Source organism: Sinocyclocheilus anshuiensis, unplaced genomic scaffold, assembly GCF_001515605.1.
Source record: "Sinocyclocheilus anshuiensis isolate Anshui unplaced genomic scaffold, SAMN03320099.WGS_v1.1 scaffold1051, whole genome shotgun sequence".
NCBI classification, from domain to species: Eukaryota; Metazoa; Chordata; class Actinopteri; order Cypriniformes; family Cyprinidae; genus Sinocyclocheilus; species Sinocyclocheilus anshuiensis.
In genome coordinates, this window is record NW_015546234.1 from 1557328 (window position 1) to 1570132 (window position 12805).

Here is a 12805-nt window from a genome sequence, read left to right on the forward strand (position 1 = left end):
AATGCTTTATTGACAACACTATTTTCTTAAAGAATAAAAGATAAAGAATCACAATTGTCGCTTATTTTCCATTTCTGAAGTTAATTGGCAACACTAATGATGACGTAATAATCTTTTGACTCCCCTGACAGTGGCACCTTGCTCAGAAAAACAAACAAAAAAAAACCTCAGTTGTTGGAGATATGCGAGCAAAAAATAATAGATGAAAAATGGATAATAGAAAGCGCGAAGGCGGCACTGAAAAGGCCAGTAAAAAAAATAAGTGGGCCAGTCTAAGGGCTGAAAATGAGTCCCACTCCGGCCCTGGGGAGTCATTATTATTGCTAATGCTTGCTAGTGACAGACCTAAATAGCAATGACTCCATAATTAAATTATGCAACATCGCTCTGGAAGGATTCTATATGTAGACATGTACAGTATATCCTAGAGATTTGGGCCTTCTTTTAAAAATGGAAAATGTTATTTTTTTTAGAACTTGTCGTTTTAAAGGTAAATAAAAACAAATAATTACACAACAAACATTAATTTTAGTCAGATCACTGGGATTAATTTGCTCTCTAGACAGACAGTAGCATACAAAACAAAAGGCCAACACAAATGGACAATTTTTTAAAACCTGATTGATGCATTTGAGCAGACTAGTCATATTTAAAAAGGGATCTCTCATGAAAAGCACTAGGAATTTTTCAGGCTTTTTCAATAATTTCTCAAGCCAACAACAATAACAAGAAAAGTAAATAAAAAATAAAATAAAATGAAATAAAATAACCATTTAAGCTTAAATATATTTATTTCAGGCAGGAAATTAGTACATTTAAGTAACAAGGAATTTATTATATTTAAGTTAACCATTAACCATTTGGCCAGCAGAAAAGTAACTGCAATGAAGGAACCACATTTGCATCTGCATCGCTTCACATTAGAGTTTTGTGTGATCAAAACATAGACATTACAGTCCATTAGATGTGCAGTTCTTTATGTGGCAAAACATCTAAGGCATGGCTTAATGTGTGCACCTCAATCCTTATAATATACAATATGCTGTATATTGGTGATTTCTGGTGATGTCAATTCTGTACATCTGCATTCAATGCACCTACACAATGCACCAAGTCATATGGAATGGACATCTCTTATGTGTTTTAGCAGTGATAAAAAAAAATTATTTTATGTTTTTTTTAAAGGTATGCTCTCCCACAAGCAACCTACAAGTAAATTAGATTATTAATTCATATTGCTACAATGAAACAAACATTCAGATTGAAATATGTTCAATACACATTCATTCTCATGCACTCGTACACACAGTTTATGCCCCCTGATTTCCATTGCATGTCACTATGATGTGTGATTTTACACTGTATTTCAATAAAGGAACATTTGTATAGCAGCACATACATATACAGTATGATACAGTAACTATGATACATTATTAAGCCTTTGTCAAAAGTCCCTCGCATGGCTAAGGCTTACAACTGATTGAATTATATAAATAACTGCAATTAAATATGTTGTTTTGACATAAATTTACTAAAATTCTAAACAAATTTCCTTCCATTAAGTTAGAAGAGCTTCAAGTTTTAACAATTCCCTTTTTACAGTACCTGAGCAGTAATGCTGTGCTTTTGCATATATATAATCTGCATATATAATGGAATCATAATAAATTAATAATAAGTAATATGTTACTCTTTGGTAAATAAAATAAGGAATCCAAAGGGCTCTTAAAAACTCAATTTAGGTGTATAGGATCATTATTATAAGGTCTAAGTATAATAGAGAAATAACCCCTCTGGAACCATTTTCACATGCTAAAGAGCATCTTTGGTTCTTGTCTTTGATGTCGAGGAAGGATTCTACTTGTCTTTCAGATGATTTAAACCTTTCTGATTTTTTGCCTGTTCCTCATGAACTTCATCAAAGGAACCTGACTGAGATTCCAGGGATGACTTTGTTATCTGCTTTTGCAAGGAATTGTCAGATGATTCCCATTCATGAACCTCTGAATCATCATTAGTCTCATTTGTCTGGTCCTCCTCATCTTCTGATGTATCCTCTGTAATATCTGAGAGTTTGCCCTTCTCCTTTCTGTTCTCTTCAACCTCGTCTTTCTCCACACAGGAACTCTCTTCTGCAACATCACTCCCATCCTCTGGAGTCTCTTCGTCTTCAACTTCATGTTCATTATCCTCTTCCCTGCTCTTTGATTGTCCAGCGGCTGAGAGTTTGACGAAATTCAGAGTGTGAACGAGCATTTTGAAGGTTTTATGTGCAGTTTTCCTCTGTGGCTTGATCTCTGACTCAGAACTCAAATCAATGACTTGGTTGTGTTCTTCTGTTTCTGAGTCTTCTCCGTCAGCATCGGCACCATCTTCAGACTCCGAGTTGTGCTTTACCAAAACATTAAATGAAGTCGCCCCATCTGGTTTGTCATCTTTTGGTTTTGGCTGTAACAGAGGGTGTAAACCTAGCCTGTTCCTATTATGCTCCCCTTCATTTGTCTCCGTGTCTGGCTCTGTGTCATCCTCAGCTTCATCGCCAGCTTCAGCTGATTCACCAGTGTTGGCCACATAACCAGCTTTATTTGCCATTATCTCCACCTCATCATCTTCTTTTCCACTTTCTTCACCTTTATCATCAACACTATCTAGAACAATGTCATCCTTGTTCTTAAGGGGTGTTTCATCTCCAATTACCTCAAGATTAGTTAAAACATCATGACTCTCAGTGTCCTCAATGTTAGAAAGAACACCTTCCTCCTTTGCTGCTTCACAACTGACAGTTTCCTTGTCTTCCTCATCGTTTGATTGACTCCTGTCTGTCTCTTCTCCAGTCGTCTCATGATCAGGAGTTTGCTCTGTCAGCTCTACTACAGCATTTTTGTCTTCTGCCATGTTGCCATCTTCAACAGCAGCTTTCTCTTCAGATATCTCAGTTTCAGCTTCGGTGGTCGCCTCATTTGCTGTTTCTGCTTCAGAAGTTCCTTTTTCATCAGCTGACACAACTCCTGCAGTTCCTACATCATCTGTGTTGTCTTCATCTTCATAGGCTCTCTTTACATCAGTTCCTCTTTCTTCAACCAATGTCCCCTCCGCAGTATCTCTCTCTTCTTCCGTTTCATCTACAGCTGTCTCACTCTCTTCATCACTTTCAGTTTCAGCAGTTTGCTCATCATCTACAGCTTCATTATCAGCCGTATGTTCCTCACCTGCATCAGCTTCAGCATTTTGCTCATCTTCTGCTGGTTCATCACTATCTGTCTCACCCTCTCTTGCAGCTTCAACTTCAGCAGTTTGGCCATTTTCTGCCATTTCATCTTCAGCTGTCTCACTCTCTTTTGCATTGTCCTCATCACCTGTATCACTCGCTCTTGCAGTTTCAGCATCCCTATCTTCTACAGATTCATTCTCAGCCATCACATGCCCTTCTACAGTGTTGCCATCAGCTGTCTCACCCTTTTCTTCAGTTTCATCCTCACCAATATTGCTCTCTTCCACAGTTTCAGTTTCAGCAGTCTCTCCTTCTACAGATTTGCTTTCAGCTAATGCCTCACTCTCCCCTGCAGTTTCATCTTCACTTATTTCATCTTCTCCAACAGTTTCTGCTTCAGCAGTTCGTCCATCTTCTGAAGTTTGATCTTTAGCTGTCTCACCTTCTTCTGCAGTTTTATCTTCATCAGTTTTTCCATCTTCTGTAGTTTCACTTTCAGCTGTCTCATGCTCTTCGGTAGTGTCGTTGTTTATTGTCTCACCTTCTTCTCCAGTTTCATCTTCAGCAGTTTGTCTTTCTTCTACAGTTTCATTTTCAGCCATCTCATGCTCTTCTGCAGTGTCATCATTAACTGTCTCACCTTCTTCGCCAGTTTCATCTTCAGCTGTTTGTCCCTCTTCAGCAGTTTCACTTTCAGCCATCTCATGCTCTTCTGTAGTGTCATCATTAACTGTCTCACCTTCTTCGCCAGTTTCATCTTCAGCTGTTTGTCCCTCTTCAGCAGTTTCACTTTCAGCCATCTCATGCTCTTCTGTAGTGTCATCATTAACTGTCTCACCTTCTTCGCCAGTTTCATCTTCAGCTGTTTGTCCCTCTTCAGCAGTTTCACTTTCAGCCATCTCATGCTCTTCTGTAGTGTCATCATTAACTGTCTCACCTTCTTCGCCAGTTTCATCTTCAGCTGTTTGTCCCTCTTCTGCAGTTTCACTTTCAGCCGTCTCATGCTCTTCTGCAGTGTCGCCATTACCTGTCTCGCCTTCTTCTCCAGTTTCACCTTCAGAAGTTTGTCCATTTTCTGCAGTGGTTTCTTCATCTGAAATTTGTCCATCTTCTGAAGCTTTATCTTCAGTTGTTTCACCCGCTTCTGCAGACTCATCTTCTGCTGTCTCACCATCTCTTGAAGTTTTAGCTTCAGCAATTTGTCCAGCTTCTGCTTTTTCACCCTCAACTGTCTCACCTTCTTCTGCAGTGTCACAACCAGCTATGTCATCCTCTCCAACAGCTACTGCTTCAGCAGTCTGCCCATCCTCTGAAGTCTCTTCGCCAGTGGTCTCACCCTCTTTAACAGATTCTGTTTTTGCAGTTTGCCCTTCTTCTGCAGTTTCATCATCAGCCGTCTTGTCCTGCTGTTCTGATTCTTCCTCAGTGTGTTCTTCGGTTGCTTCCTCCTTTGCTGCTTCAGTTTGCATTATGTCATCAAATTCACTAATGTCATCATTTGCCACGTCTTCATCTAATTCATTAATCTTAGAACTGCTTGCACTTTCTTTGACAGCCATTAAATCAGAATCAGTCTCAATATTCTCTTCTTGCTCTTCATCTTGTTGCATCATCATTGTGTTAACAGACATCTCAGCAATTTCCCCAACTTCATTCACATCTTTCTTTAAATGTCTGGGTATATTTGATTGTTTCTCGGAACTATCTTCTACATAAGTGTTGGAGGCACTGTCATACTCTTCACCCTCCTCACTTTCTCATTTTTCATCTTCAATTTCTTGAGCACTGGAAGCAAGTATTTCTTTATCTGCCCCCTCTTTCTCATCCTCCTCTTTGACAGCCTTAAGCCCTGCATTTTCTACTTCCATCTCACTTGCTTCTTCATTGGCAGTTTCTTCGATCTTTTCATTGGTTGGAGACGATTTCTTCATCTGGAGAATTCTCCTTAAATCAAAGTCTTTCATCACAGGGGCTGAATTAAACATTTCCACAAGTAACACATGCTTGGATACCATTTTCTTTTTCAAGCATGTGTCACAAGGACAATATTCATCATCGCTACGTTGATTGCTGAAGTCGGTCCCTGTCATTGTGTAATCATCGTCACTTTTAACAGGTTGTGGATCAATTGATTGGTTGCGCATCACTTTCAGACGTCTCCGCCTTTGCACTGTTTGAATGGTAGATTCAGGTGACATTGTGTCTTTTGGTGGTCTTGGTCTTCCAGCTCTGCCTTGGATTTTCCTTAGCTCCCTGTCTATACTTGATTGTATCCGTCTGCGGACTTCATCTTGCAATTCGCATATCATGGCATCAAGTTGCTCGTTGTCATCCAGATTCCAACGGACTTTGAACTCAGCCATTGCATTAATATAATGTGTCATAAATTGCTTTTCTAATTTGTTCAATAAATTCAGAACCCATACAGGATCAGGGTCTTGAGAAAGCCTTTTTGATAATTTACCTTTTTGTTGTTTTGGAGCGCTGCCTGAACTTGTGTCCTCTTGACGGTCTGATTCAGTTTCCTCTTTTTTGGGATTATTCCCAGAACTCTTGTTTGATGAAAAAGGTGTTTCAATGAGTTCCCTTGGACTATCATTACTCCTGATTGTCTCTTCAGAGCCTGGGACATCATCTTTTAGCTTCACTTCAATTGTGCCCTTTGTCTCTGGGGTCCACTGAGCTTGACTTGCTATATCTGGAGTGGCTGAATCGTATTTTGTTTCTGAAGCTTCCCCTTCCACTGTTTCATCAACTTCTAGTACCTTTGTCAGGGTATCCAAGCCTTCACATTCTGTGTTGATTTGGGCTTGGATGCCATCATTGATGCTACTTTTCCCTGAACCGGTTGAGCCACTGTTAACATCTACCCCTGAGGATGACCTGGCTTTGAATTCCTCATCCAGACGCTTGTTTCTTTCCACAGATGTCTTCTCATTGTCTTTTGGGTCACAAAGCCAAAGGGACCTAAGCATGCTCGTGAGCTCCTGGTATTTTTCTTTTTTACCATCTTCATCACTAGGACCAAAGTCTAACAACTGAAGATTTGCCAAACAATCCAGAAGACCTTGCACTGATGCACTGAGCTTACGTCCATATACAGGAGATACCTCTGGTAGGCTATTGCATCGGTCGAGTTTGGGGCTCAGCAAGACTTTCATCACCAGAACTGAGGAACTAAACATCTTTGGTTCATCTCCTCTCTGAGAGCGATCACCCTCAGCAACTTCAGGAGATTTTTTGTCCGTAGCACCCTCTGTACTCACCATATGAGCACCTTCCATCTCATTTTGTGTTTCAAGCTTGGTAACATCACTTGGCTGCAAACTTCCATGCTCATTATCAACTCCTGAAGGCACATGAGATGTGCAAAGCGGCTCTATTGAAACATAATTGTCATGGAATTCGTCCCCCAAATCACACAAGGTGGTGTCTGATGGGATTTTCCTCAGCCATTCATTTACCACCTCAGTTGGAGAAGCATTTGGCAAGCAAGAAGGACTTGGCTCAGACATGTCATCATCCATCTTGTGGCAAGAAGAGTCACTTCCAATTATTTTTCTACATTTGCTACTTTTTTCACTCTTAATTTCACTGACATTTGTATCAGATCTACAAGACTGAGGTCTTTCTGCTGCAGCATTCAAATGGTCAGTATATTCTTCTCTTGGTTCTGGAGCAGGAACTGTCTGCGATAACACACTATCATTAGAGCTGCCAAGTAGAATAACAGGTTTTTTGGATTTTTTAGGAGATTTTGGTGGGCTAGGACTTAGATGGTTTCCTGAGGTAACAGATAACCTGGTTGCATTGTCCTCAACTTTCTGTGTTGACATGGTGTTTGATTTATTGCTTCTTTCATTGACAACTGTAGTTTCAAATTCTTTTGACCATTTACTTTCAAATGAGAGAATGGATTGGATATTTTACTCTTTGGTCTGTCAGTCATTTCTGCAGTATTTCCTTCTTTAGTTTTGGATTTCTCAGAGTGTGAGATTGCTGAGGCACTTGAAGCAGGTGACATTTTTCCTTTTTGTTGTGTAGAACTGCATTTTGAACAGACACTTTGAGATTTATGGGTAACATCTGGACTTTCAGCTTTCTCTTGACCTGTGATTTCAGTGTGTACAGACATACCGGAAGCTTTGCTAGATGGACGAATCTTCTGGGTTTGAGAGCTCCGTTTCACTGAACTGTTGGCAGATGGTTGGCTATCGGATGAAATTATTGAATACTTTATTTCGGAGGATTTATTGCTTGCTACATCATCTCTGTCCTGGATTGTGTCTGTAGGACATGCAGAGCCACAATGAGAGCTTTTGGACCTCAATTTACGAGAGACAATTGAATTAGCTGATGTAGAACTTTTAGGTCTTCCCTCTGGTGTCGGTGTTGCTTCATTTGTGATTTGTACGGGAGATTCTGATGAACCCTGGTCAGATTTACCACATATTTCAGTCTTTGATGAAGCAGATATTCTTGAGTTAATTGAAACATCATCAGCCTCATGGTCTTCAACAACCCCAATAGAAACTGAGGTGCTTGTTGGTGTTAAAACTCTTTCAGAGGCGGAACCAACTGAACTGATTTTGGACTTTGCTGACTTTTTAGACAGAGGACTTGCAGGTACCTCTTCATGGTCGGAGTCTTTTTCAGATGATGCCACTGGACTTGATGGCTTGTTTATTGCACCACAAATGCATTCATTTGAGTTCTCTGCTTGAGATACTTCTGAGTGATTGGACAATGGACTCTCATCTCTGTTTAATTCCCTATCTTCTGTGTTTGTGGGTGTATGGTCCTCACCCTCAGAAATTTTAGGCTTCTTGGATCTTGTAGATACATTGGATTTAACTGACAATTTGCTTGGTGAACGGTTTGCTTTTGTGTACACACCAGCTTCAGACATTTTAGAATCTGCAGATGCATTAGAAACCACACTTGTGGATCTGTTTTTCCAATTTCTTTAGGAGCAACTACTGAAATATTTGACCTTTTAGATCTTGCAGATGTTTTAGATGTAACTGACGCTGTACTTGATGCGCTCTGCTCTACATTGCTGATTATCTCAGAATCTTCTGACTTCTTTGATCTTACAGAAATTGAGGACAAACCACTTTCTGTTCTTGCTTCTTTTTCTTTGTTGACAGGGTCACCTGGACCAGATCTTCCAGAGGCATCAGATTTCAATGACCTAGAACTTGGTGCACTCTCCACGTTTTGTTTATCTGGTTCATCTATGATTATTTCAGAAACTGTTGATGTCCTGGATCTTACAGAGGAATGTGATTTTGCAGACACAGCACGTTTTGTTTATCTGGTTCATCTATGATTATTTCAGAAACTTTTGATGTCCTGGATCTTACAGAGGAATGTGATTTTGCAGACACAGCACTTGGAGCCCTTTCTTGGATTTCATCATCATTTGTGATTTCATTTTCATCAGGTGTGGCATCAGATATTATTGAAATTGCACTTGGAGGTCTCTCTATGTTCTGAACCCCTTCTTCAGCACTAAAGTCTGAATGATTTGACTTATTGGACCTTACTGAAATACTGGATTTAGTAATACTCGGTGCTTTTACTTCACTTTCTTCATCATCAGTCTCTTCTGGCGGTACTTCTGAAACTTGTGATGCTTTGGATTTTGCAGAAATACTGGTTTTGGTAGAAATAGCAGATCTTCCTGACATAGCACTTGGTATTCTGTCTCCTTTTTCTTTGTCATCAGCGTTGACGTCTGTTGCAGAAACATTTGAGTTTTTTGACTTTGCAGAAATGCTTGATTTTGCAGACAAAGCAGTTGAAGCTCTCTCTTCTTTTTGGTCTTTCACATCAACTTGCATATCAGTTAAAACATCTGAAATTTTAGACTTATTGGATCTTGTTGAAATGCTTGATCTAGCTGACAATGCACTCTGAGCTCGCTCCTCTGTTTGGTGTTTTGCTGCTTGAGGCAAAGCAGTTGGCACTTTTAAATTACTGGACTTTTTTAATCTTTCAGAAGCATTGAATTTAGAAGACATGGCACTCAGCGCCCGTTCCTCTGCAACTTCAACTCCATCACTTAACGTCACTCCTGACTGATTGGATTGTGCTGCCAATGCACTCTGAGCCCGTTCTTCTGTTTGGTCCAGTGCTTCTTCTGTGACCAATTCTGAGATCACTGATTTCACAGATTTTGCAGATACATTAGATTTAGAGGACATTGCACTTACAGATCGCAAATCATCTCTATCTTCAGCTACAATATCATCAGCCATATCAGATACTTTGGATTTCTTGGAGTTAGTGGATTTTGTTGACAATGCACTTGTTGCTCTTTTCTCTTTGTCTGGTGATTTCTCTGTGCTTTTGCAGGTTTTTTTAGGTGCTGTGCTGATTTCATTTGATGTTTCAGAGGTATGTGATGCTGCATATACTGCGGATGATCGATTATCATGTGCCACCTCTGACATTTTGGACCCTTTAGATCTTACAGAAACATTAGATTTTTTTGATAATGTGTAAACTTCAGATTTAACAGACAAAGTACTGGAGGCTCTGTTTTCTATTTCCTCCTCCTCCATCTTGGACTTATTTGATTTTAATGAAGCATTTGATTTGATTGACGTAACACTAGGAGCTCGTTCCTTTGTTTCTTCTCCTAATTTTGGTGTTGTTTCAGATTTCTTTGATCTTGCAGATGTGGTAGAATTCACGGAAATAGCACTTGATGCTCTTTCCTGAACATCTTCTTTTTACTTAGAAGATACTGCTTCTGAAATGTCAGACTTTGATTTATGTGAGACATTTGATTTAATAGAAATGCTGCTGGGGGCCCTGTCTTGATCTTCAAGCTCGCTCAGCTCAATTGACATTTTAGATCTTGCAGAAATATTTGATTTTATCGAAATGGAGCTGGGAGCCCTCTCCAGTGTTTGATCATCATTTGTCACCTCTTGGATTCCAGACTTGTTTGATGTTCCAGATTTAACACTTGAAGCTTTCTCTTCTATTCTCTCCTCTGATGTCCCATCAGGTACAGACTGTGGCTCTTTAGACCGACTAGATGTAGTGGAAATATTTGATTTAGATGACACAGCACTTACAGCCCTCTCCTCAACATTGTCTTGTAATTTGGGAAGCTCATCAAAGCCATTATCTGATGCTCTTGACCTCACAGATGTATTTGATTTAACAGACATGGCACTTGATGTTCTTACTTCAGAGATTTGTTCCTCAGACACATTGTCTGAGAATTCGGTTTGTCTTGATTTGTCAGATTTCTGAGACTTTATTGACATGGCACTGGGTGCTCTTCCATCCTTTTCAAGTACCTCTGAAACATTTGTTTTATTTGATTTTCCAGAGGTGATGGATTTTATGGAGATAGCACTCGAGGATCGCTCCTCTATAATTTCTCCGTTTGCTCCAATACACTCAGCACCATTTTCATTCTCATAAGAGGTTGATAACTCAGACAATGACTTTGTAGACGTTTTTGAATTGGCTGACATTGAACTTAGTGCCCTTTCTTCTTTTTCTTCATCTTGCACATAAGTTTTGGCCTAATTACGGCAGAACCTGCTTTGATACAAGCTGTAGCTATGTTTGACTATTTAGTCTTTACACATAACTGAAAATATATTCTCTAAAACCAAGTTTTATGTTACAAAATTTTGCTTCAAGTAAATTTATGTTGTTTTAAAGATGTTTAGATATTTTTACTGTAAAGAAAGACAAAAATTGATGATTAATGATAAAGAAAATGACTTTTTGGAATGTGACCTACCATTTTTCTTGGCCCACTTTTCATCGCTGCAGACACTAGAGCGTGGCTTTGTGTTCAGCCTTGGAAGTTTGTCGTAAGAGTTCTTCCTGAAGCTGTCCAACAGGAGTGGGTGGAAAGGCTCACGTCCCACAAAAACCAAAATGCTCGGGCACTGGAGCAGACTGTGCACACTGTCAATCTGAAAAACATGCAAATAGCTCTATCTGCGTTAGACTGTGCTGCTGGTTGATTACAATATGACAGAATCAAATTGATTAAGATTAGCAATATCTGGCTGAAATTAAATCAGCAGGGATTATTGTAACTATAAAAAAAATAAATTCTGATGAGGAAATGTGCTATGAGGGCTTGAAGCCATACCAACTAAAGGTTAATGGCCGTGGGAAGTCATCTGGTGTGTACATTGTCCCACACAAATTTTTAATCATGAAAACAGTGATCTGAAAATGTGCGCGATCCATTATGCAGGGTGTTTTCGGTGCATGAGTCAGTACCCATGGGCCAGTATAAACAAGAAGTGTACAAACAAATAGGTCATAGGTCAGTCCAGAAGTCTTCATCCCTATTTTTAAAAAAAACTATTGTGACTATATCAATATAAAATAAAAAAAATAAAAAATCAACATCAACTAGCAAATCAAGTATCAGAGTTCATCTGAGGTCAGTTCATTAGTTAAACTCAGCATTACCTTATGCTAGAAATATTGGGGGTATTAATAAAGAAAGAACTAATCTTCTTAACACTTTAAGGCTTTTTGGAAAAGAAAAAAAAGCTAAGACACATGAATAATATGTCCAAAAAAGCATTTTTAATTGTAATAATCCAACAACATCTGATGTTGAACCAGGTTCCAAAAATCATGAAAGCAGAATATACTGTATATAGAGAGAGTAAAAGTACACACATTCACAGCACATATCACTGTTTAACACAATACTAACCGTATGCTAAATCTGCATGCTCTGCAGTTTTATATCTTCTAAACTTTTCAATTTTCCAGTGGGTTTGAAGATAATTAATTGGAACTATAGAGGATGCGAGTATCTCAAACTGTATGTTTTCATGGCATTGACCTGCTTCTGCTGGTTCAAAATAGCTCTGATTTGAGCAAGATTAATAGTTCTTCTCTGGATGCTGGTGCATCACTGCTGTGCAACAATACCAGTAAAGGAATATCCTGATCATATCTAACAAGAACAGCAAGAAAGATTTACTCAAAGATGTTTAAAAAGAGTGCATTAAAAATTAGAAAGCTACAAAAATTTTAAAACTCAATAAGTAACACTGTAATTCTGTTATAACAAATAATCTTAAAAACAGCCTGTATGCAGAATGAAAATGTGTATATTCTTAACCACTTGATTAAGATGGTTGTTCAGATTTGATGCTAACTGTATTTGTGGCATAAATAAATATCATTCTTTTTGTAAGAATATTACTGCCTATTTAAATATATAAATATATGTATTTTAAATATATTTGTGCGTGTGCGTGCGTGCGTGTGTGTGTGCGTGTGTATCTTGTTTATATGGTTTTAACATGTCATCAATCTGACATATATTTGGACCTTACTATGCTAATAAATTACCAACAATATTTTACAAAATAAATGTTTTTTTATAATGCCATTTATTAAAAACGAAATAAATAAATATAAATAAAAATATTTATAAAAACTGCATATGTATTATTTTTTACAAGTCATGGCTCATTCATTTATAATCAAATCTAATTGGCAAATGGTTCACGGTTCGGTATTCAGGGGGGAATCAGTCACTGACCAATTCAATTTTTTTTTTTTTTTTTTTGATGGACACAA

At 38.5% G+C, this 12805-nt stretch overlaps 1 protein-coding gene across 1 annotated transcript in view; it reads right to left on the minus strand.

Moving 5' to 3' along the window:
* Window positions 1-1114: 1114 nt before the first annotated feature.
* Window positions 1115-12805, minus strand: part of LOC107701459 (retinitis pigmentosa 1-like 1 protein) — an 18994-nt gene continuing 7303 nt past the window's right edge. Inside the window, 5 exon segments of the mRNA XM_016503462.1 lie at window positions 1115-7091; window positions 7094-8160; window positions 8489-10761; window positions 10831-10844; window positions 10986-11163. Of these exon segments, the coding sequence (XP_016358948.1) occupies window positions 1858-7091; window positions 7094-8160; window positions 8489-10761; window positions 10831-10844; window positions 10986-11163 (8766 nt within the window). The 3' untranslated portion in view covers window positions 1115-1857.